Genomic DNA, 8,647 nt, shown 5'->3' with positions numbered 1-8,647 from the left:
AACATCCAGAGAAAAGAGAAGAAAGGAAGAGTCAGTGAGTGGAAAGAGCAGATAAAAAATCCTCCTACGTTGTCCTCAGAAATTTCATCCTAGGGCTATAATTATCCTAAAGTTCTTCAGGAGACAAAGAGAATATGCTTCTTCCTCTGTACTTCTCCATGGATACTCATGTCTAAATTGCCATTTTTTCCATTTGGTTATACCCTCCAATGGTCATTTCAAGATTTTCCCTCCTTCATGTAATTAATCCCCAATTCATGCAAAGAATACTCTGAAATGACTGAAAATTAAAAGATTCTTGAATATGGTGAATCTGGGGACTCTGACCTAAAAGAATAAATGTAAAAATTTTGCAAAGAGTAGGATCAGAAGGCACAATGAGCAAGATCAAAAGACAAATCTAAATGATGAAAGTGGTGTTTAGAGGGAGTATTTCAAATTTGGTGGCATACGATTGTGCATCTTGTAGGTTATTGTGGCAAGGTCTGGGCTGTTCAGGTGCTCTTGGTTATGTCTCAAACTTACAAGTGAATGTTTCCAAAGAGAAAATTTAAAGATAGCAAAGTTCAGTGAATACAGTGCTCAATATAGCAGAAGGTCCTTTGTTAACCAACTCAAGACTGGATTTTTTTTTTTTGTATGGGTGTTTATCTTCATGAACACCTGTATGTGCAGCATCTCCTAATCCTTGTGATTACTCTAACAAGGCACAGCATAACCACTAGACAAGACGACCTGTATCATTACATGGAAGACTGAAAGGGATATAGAGGGGGATGAAAGGACTTAAAGGTAGACTTCATCACCCTCACACTATTGCAGTCAGAGGATTCAGCTTTCATCTGTTTAAAGACACATATCATTCTCACATACCTATGTGGAATTGCACATTCTAGTTTCAAGGTTGTTTCTTTCCCAAAGTTAAGAATCCTATGTATATGAATATGTATTGGCAATTTTTTGGTGGGATCAATTGCCAATGAACTAAAATGACATTTTAGAAAAGGTAAAAATTAATTAACATTAATGCCAGTGTATCATTTTTAAAAACTGCGATTAAAGAAAATATAGTTGAAATCACAGAATGAGAATGCTATAGAGAGCAAGGGACATGCGCCTGAGACCTTACTTTGTGCCAGACATGCTACTTATTTGTGCATATTGTTAAATTGTCATGTGGTAGTATAAGTGGTCATGAGGAATAAAACACAAAAAGAAGAAGCTTAAGAGTAGAAATTTAGAGACTCACCTTTCACAAAGTAGTTTCCAAATACTTTTCTGCTTCTCTTTAGTTGCTGCAAGAAATAAAACTTTATTAAAATTAAATTTTAAAGATTTCAAACATGTAAAAAAAACCATATATCCTCAGTCTTCTATAATGCTTAGTAACAGGAATATCAGAGTGGCATGGCACAAAATATAAACAGAAGAATTTACATGGCTCTGGATGACTTGCTAAGACTCAAGCATGTCACCTAAGTGAAGCAAATTGTTTTAAATCCAGGTGTCTTGAGTCAGGGGCTAATTTTTATCCTAATTTTACAGATCAAAAAGAAAACTAGGAATATTTGACAAAATATGACAGCACACCAAAATGGCACCATCTCCTCTGAGGTTTCAGACTTCCTCCTGAATTGTTTCGTCAGGTCCCACACCTGGCAAATTTCTTTGTCCCTACCCCTAAGCCTTCTCTTCCTCCTGGCCATGGGGGCCAATGGTATTCTCCTGATTACCATCAGGCTAGAAGCCTCTCTGCATGAGCCCATGTACTACCTACTCAGCATCCTCTCCCTATTGGACATTGTGCTCTGCCTCACTGTCATTCCCAAGGTCCTGGCCATCATCTGGTTTGACCTCAAGGCCATCAGCTTCTATGCCTGCTTCCTCCAGATGTATGTTATGAACTGCTTCCTTGCCATGGAGTCCTGCACATTCATGATCATGGCCTATGACCGCTATATAGCTATCTGCCACCCACTGAGGTACCCGTCCATCATCACTGACCAATTTGTAGCCAAGGCTGCCATTTTTATTTTGGCCAGGAATGTTATTTCTACAGTGCCTATCCCCATTCTATCATCACGACTTCACTATTGCAGGAGAAATGTCATTGAGAACTGCATCTGTGCCAATATGTCTGTCTCTAGGCTCTCCTGTAATGATGTTACCATCAATCGCCTCTACCAGTTTGCTGGAGGATGGACCCTGCTAGGATCCGACCTCATCCTCATATTCGTCTCCTACACCCTCATACTACGAGCTGTGCTCAGACTCAAGGCTGAGGGTGCTGTGACCAAGGCTCTGAGCACATGTGGCTCCCACTTCATCCTTATCCTCTTCTTCAGCACCATCCTTCTGGTCTTCGTGCTCACTCATGTGGCTAAGAAGAAAGTCTCGCCTGATGTGCCAGTCTTGCTCAATGTCCTTCACCATGTCATCCCTGCAGCTCTCAACCCCATTGTTTATGGAGTGCGAACCCAGGAGATCAAGCAAGGAATCCAGAGATTACTAAAGAAAGGGTGGTAGTATGGACAACTGGATCTCTGCATTCCTAATATAGTATAAGTTTGAATCAATGATGGGTAAGTGGGCTGAAATTATATCTATGAGTTACAATTTCTAACTGGCTAAATTGGATACAATGTCTTCTTTAATAAAACTTAAGTTTCATTGTAAGTTTCCTTTTCTCTCACTTTTACACTAACAATATACTTCACCTCTTTACTTATTTCTCCACACTTACTATCTTATCCTGCCAAAATACAGAGATTCCTTGGGCAGGTTCTAAAGTGAGAAACTTATGTTCCTGAATATACAGCTGGTCATATGTCATGCCTTTGCATTCTTGAATATACAACTGTGGATATTTCCGGGTAGAGTTACTTAATATGTAACATATTCTTATTCTTATTTCCACAGAAGGGAGCATATTGGAGACAAAGACATAGAACTTGAACCTCAGACCTGAGTGATGGAGGATTGCCACTCATGTATAACTGAGTCTGTAATTGGGTGGTCTTTCGAAATGTACATTGAAAGAGGACTGGGATTTTGCGTGGATTTCTCCTTTGTGAAACAATTAGCAATGAGTTTGATCAGATTTAAGAGATTCCTAAATTCTCCTCCCAAAAGGGTTTGTGCTCTGGTCATTGATCTTTTGGATCCACCGTGTCAAGTTTATGATATGCAATCATAGCTCTGCTAGGAGTTATAGATTCTAAAGGTTGTAATATATGATCCAGTAATGATAATTTAAATATCAAAAATATAATATCGGAACATTGTTTCACGCTAATTATACAGTGAATTCTTTAGATATGAATACACAAAAATAGAATATTGTTGCTGTCAGGAGCTCAAAGTTTGGTTAGTGGGAATACATGAGTTCCAAGAACATAGTCGTCTCAGTGGGACAGAATGAGGAATGGAATAAGGCATCTGTAGGTAGTAAGTTACCTGAAACATAAGAAAGCACTAGATAGACAGTTAAAAGTCTGAATTGTAGGCCTCCACAACCGCCAAACATCTTGAGTTCTTCAGAACAAATGAGGTAATCTCATTGTGCTCCATGTGACTCATCTGTTACCTTTGTGAATAGTGAACAATTTATTTTAAAAGATATATATTTCTAAACATAAGCTCTTGTGCCTTATTAACAACTCATAAGTGTGCTTCCTTGTTTGATCATGGAAGGAAAATCTCTCAACAGTCTAATACCAATATTGTCCCCACAATCTGGGCCTCTCTGCCTTCGTTGATTCATCCTTGGTCTACTTAGGTTTTCATTCTGCAAAACTCTGTCCATTTCTTGCTCTTCTCTATCTCACAAGGAAGAACAATGAATTTGTATTTCATTATTTCTGCTTCTGGATATCACTGTGAGCTACTATTTGAAAAAATACATAAACCAAAAATATGCACTCACATCAATAAGAAGCAATAGTTAAAAACACATAATCAACATTTTATTTGGAATAGTATAACTATCAAACGTACAAAGAAAAAAAAAGAATGTGTATGTCCAATCAGGTTCATGCCTTACATAACCTTTTGCTTCGTACTTGAAAAAGAATTCTCCAAAATCCCATTCTCTGACACATTTCTAACTCTAAAAAAGTATTTGGTTTAAAATATGAGTAAAAAATGGAAAAACATTCCATGCTTACGTATTAGAAGAGCAGATATTGTTAAAATGTTGATCGACCCAAAGCAATCTACATATTTAGTGCAATCCCTAAGAAAATAACACCAGCATTCTTCACTGAGCTAGCACAAACAATCCTAAAATTTGTGTAGAACCAGAAAAGATCATGAATAGTCAAAGAAGTCTTGAACAGAAAACCAAAGCTGAGGCATCACAATTCTGGACTTCAAGCTGTATTACAAATCAGTAATCATCAAGACAGTGTGGTACTGACACAAGAACAGACACATCAATCTATGGAACAGAATAGAGAACCCAGAAATAAACCTCCAAAGGTGTGACCACTAATCTTTGACAAAGCAAGAAAGGATATCCAATGGAAAAAACACAGTCTCTTCAGCAAATATTGTTGGGAAAAATGGACAGCAGCATGCAGAAGAATAAACCTGGACCACATTCTTACACCATACACAAAAATAAACTCAGAATGGATAAAAGACCTAAATATAAGACAACAAGCTATCAAAATCCTAGGGGAGAAAACAGGCAACAACCTTGTTGACCTCTGTCACAGCACTTCTTACTTGACACGTCTCCAGAGGCAAGGGAAACAAAAGCAAAATGAACAGTTGTGACCTAATCAAGATAAAAAGCTTCTGCACAGCTAAGGAAACAATCTAAACAAACTAAAAGGCAACTGACAGAATGGGGAAATATATTTGCAAATGACATACCAGATAAAAAGATAGTATCCAAAATCTATAAAAAACTTATCAAACTCAACACTCAAAAAATAATAATCCACTGAAGAAATGGGCAAAAGTCATGATTAGACATTTCTCCAAAGAAGACATCCAGATGGCCAACGGACACATGAAAAAATGCTCAGCATCACTCATCATCAGGGAAATTCGAATCAAAAGAACAATGAGATACCACCTCACACCTGTCAGAATGGCTAACATTAACAACTCAGGCAACAACAGATGTTGGCAAGGATGAAGAGAAAGAGGATCTCTTTTGCACTACTACTGGGAATACAAACTGGAAAAGAATACGGAGATTTCTCAAAAAAATAAAATAAAATAAAATAAAATAGAACTACCCGATGACCCAGCAATTGCACTACTAGAGTTTTATCTAATGGATGCATGAGTGCTGATTCGAAGGCACCCATGCACCCGAATGTTCATAGCAGCACTATCAACAATAACCAAAGAAAAAGCCCAAATGTCCATTGATTGAAAAATGGATAAAGAAGATGTAGTGTATATATTATATATCTATATCTATCTATATGTTCATATATAGATAGATAGGCAGAAATGTACATATAACAGAATATTACTCAGTGATCAAAAAGAATGAAATCTTGACATTTGAGACAATGTGGACGGAAGTAGAATGTTATGCTGAGCAAAATAAGCCAGTCAGAGAAAGACAGACACCATATGATTTCAATCATATGTGGAATTTAAGAAACAAGAGAGATGACCAGCAGGAAGGGAAGAAAAAAGATATAAAAACAGAGAGGAAGACAAACCATAGAAATTCTTAAACACAAAAAACCAACTGAAGGTTGCTGGTGGGGTTTTGGGTGGGGGGATGGGCTAAATGGGCAAGGGACATTAAGCAGGACACTTGTTGGGATGTGCACTGGGTGTTATACGCAAGTGATGAATCACCAAATTCTATTCCTGAAATCATTATTACACGATATGTTAAGTAAGTTGGATTAAAAGAAACAAATTTAAATTTTAAATTAAAAAAATAAATAGAATAAAGTGTGTGTAACTGGATACCAACAGAAAAGTCTTACAAATGTGATGTAATAGGCTAATGTGAACTTAAGCTACTATCTTTTAGGAACAAATAAAAGTCTACTAGTTTAAACACTATCTTATATTAACAACTGCTCATCAAGGAACCAAAAACTTTCAGAACTAATCTCTTCCATGGTCACATTATATAGCAAACCTAGATCCCTCCAATTAACCATTAGAAAACTTGAACACTGAATGCATAAAAAGGGCTACTACATCAGGGGATTTAAACAATATGCCACCCAAGACTGAGAAAATTTGACAGGTGTTGTCTTCCAAAATAGACAGTAAAATTTTTAAGTTTAAAACTTGTAGTTTTGAAAGTTTTACGTTGTTCTGTTTATATGCAACTTCTACACATTTATGGCTCCCAGCAAAACAATACTGACAGATCCTTCTGAGAACTCGAACAGATTAATGATGGCTTTATTCCACTAAAATAACTGATACTAAAACAGTGCTGTCCAAAGTGAACCACATCCTTAATTTTAAACGTTTTAGTAGCCACCTTAAACTATAAAAAGAATAAGTAAAATTGACCTTAATTTTTTGTTTTGTTGAATCCAATATATCTAAAATGTAATTTCACCACAAAATAGATATAAAGAAATTTAATACTAACTTAGTTTACATTCTCTTTATGTATGCTAGGTCTTTGAAATCCAGTGTGTAGTTTACATCTATGTTGATAAAGCAGAGAATTCATTCATGATAAAAATGCCCAACAAAGTATAGTTAGAGGGAACATTCCTCAACATAATGAAGACCATCTATGAAATGCCGAGCTAATGTCATCCTCAACAGGAAAAAACAGGGAGCTTTCCCCCTCTGGTCAAGAACAAGGCAGAGATGTCCACTCACCACTGTCATTTAACTTAGTACTGGATGTCCTAGCCTCAGAAATATGACAACAAATAGAAATAAAAGGATTCCAAATCAGAACGGAATGATGTTGAAAGTAAAGGCAAAAGAAAAAGCTAAGTGTTCTTTCAAGTTACAGGCCACTGATAAGTCCTTCAGACAGGCAGAGTCACCTTCCTCTAGACATTCAGCTGCTTCAATATTGACACTTTCTTAAGAGCAAAAGCCAGTCTTAGCTTAACATTATCCCAACCCCCTACGGTCTTGTGAGTCTACTTTAAACATATAGAACTTTCTTGGGAAACTTGCTTTATCTCTACGCCCCAAGATGTATGTTGGCAAACATCCTCCAAGCATATGGCCCACTGATAGATATTCTGAAGGGTCTCATGTCTGAGGCTTTACTAAACAGTAATAAATGACCTTTCCCAACAATAGCTAGGCCCTTCACTGTACAGGAAACTTTGTTTCCAAAATTCCTTAGAGACTTGTGCTCTCCCTAACCCCCTCCCAATTTGAAGTTATACAATCAGTCACCCATCACATGCCAGTGCACTCTTTCTGCCCGTGGGTGCTGACCCCAGGCTTTAATAAACCACCTTTTTGTACTGAAGACATCTCAAGAATTTTTTTCTTGGCCGTTGGCTCTGAACCCCAACATTTCCACATCAAGAAGAAGTAAAACTTTCACTATTTGCAGATGACATAATTCTCTTTGTAGAAATCCCAAAGGACTCCACCAAAATATTCTGAGAACTTAAAAACAAATTCAGTAAAATTGCAGGACACAATACAATGTACAATGTTACCTTATACTAATAAGGAAGCAGCAAAAAGAGAAATTAAGAAATCATTTACAACTACATTTACAATTTCACCTAAAATAATAAGATGCCTAGGAATATATCTAACCAAAGAGGTGAAAGACCTGTACTCTGAATACTATACAAAATTGATATAATAAACTGAAAATGACACAAGAAAACCGAAGTGGAAATAACAATTCCATGCTCATGAATTAGAAGATAAAATAGTTTTGATAAATCTATACTACTCAATACAATCTACAAATGTAATGCAATTCCTAACAAAACACTAACAGCATTTTTCACAGAGCTAGAACAAATTATCCTAAAATGTGGATGGAACCAAAAAAGACCTGAATAGCCAAAGCAACCCTAAAAACGAAAAGCAGGGGCACCTGGGTGGTTCAGTTGGTGTAGCGTCCAACTCAACTGAGGTCATGATCTGGCGATCAGTGATTTTGAGTCCCGCATCAGGCTCCGTACTGACAGGTGAGAGCCTGGAGCCTACTTTGGAGTCTGTGTCACCCTTTCTTTCAGCTCCTACCCTGCTTGTGCTGTCTCTCTCTGTATCACAAAAATGAATAAACGTTAAAAAATGAAATTTAAAAAGAAAGAAAACCTGAAGTCATCACAATTCCAGATTTCAAATTACATTACAAAGTTGTAATAATCAAGGCAGTATGGTACTGGCACAACCACGGACAAATAGATCACTAGAACAGAAAAGAAAACCTGGAAATGTACCCACAACTATAGGGTCAATTAATTGAAAGCAAAGCAGAAAGAATATAAAATGTTAAAATGGGAGTCTCTTCAACAAACAGTATTAGGTAAATGGACAGCAAAATGCAAAAGAATGAAACTGGACTACTTTGTTGCACACAAAAATAATACAAAATGGATAAAAGACCTAAATGTGAGACAGTAAACTGTATAAGTCCTGGAGGAAGAAACAAGCAGTAACCTCTTTGATGTCGTCAGGAGAAATTTCTTTCTTTTTTTTTTTTTTTTTT

General features: G+C 36.8%; 1 protein-coding gene across 1 annotated transcript; it reads left to right on the top strand.

Annotated features, from left to right (window-relative positions):
* The first annotated feature begins 1,578 nt into the window (after positions 1–1,578).
* LOC120221459 (olfactory receptor 56A3) lies at positions 1,579–2,526 on the top strand. The gene has a single exon (XM_039218854.1). It carries the CDS (start codon positions 1,579–1,581, stop codon positions 2,524–2,526), a length of 948 nt encoding a protein of 315 aa, XP_039074785.1.
* The last annotated feature ends 6,121 nt before the right edge of the window (positions 2,527–8,647 follow it).

The sequence above is a fragment of the Hyaena hyaena genome, unplaced genomic scaffold, assembly GCF_003009895.1.
Source record: "Hyaena hyaena isolate Hyena2069 unplaced genomic scaffold, ASM300989v1 scaffold_779, whole genome shotgun sequence".
NCBI classification, from domain to species: Eukaryota; Metazoa; Chordata; class Mammalia; order Carnivora; family Hyaenidae; genus Hyaena; species Hyaena hyaena.
This window is presented reverse-complemented; position numbering and strand designations above follow the sequence as displayed.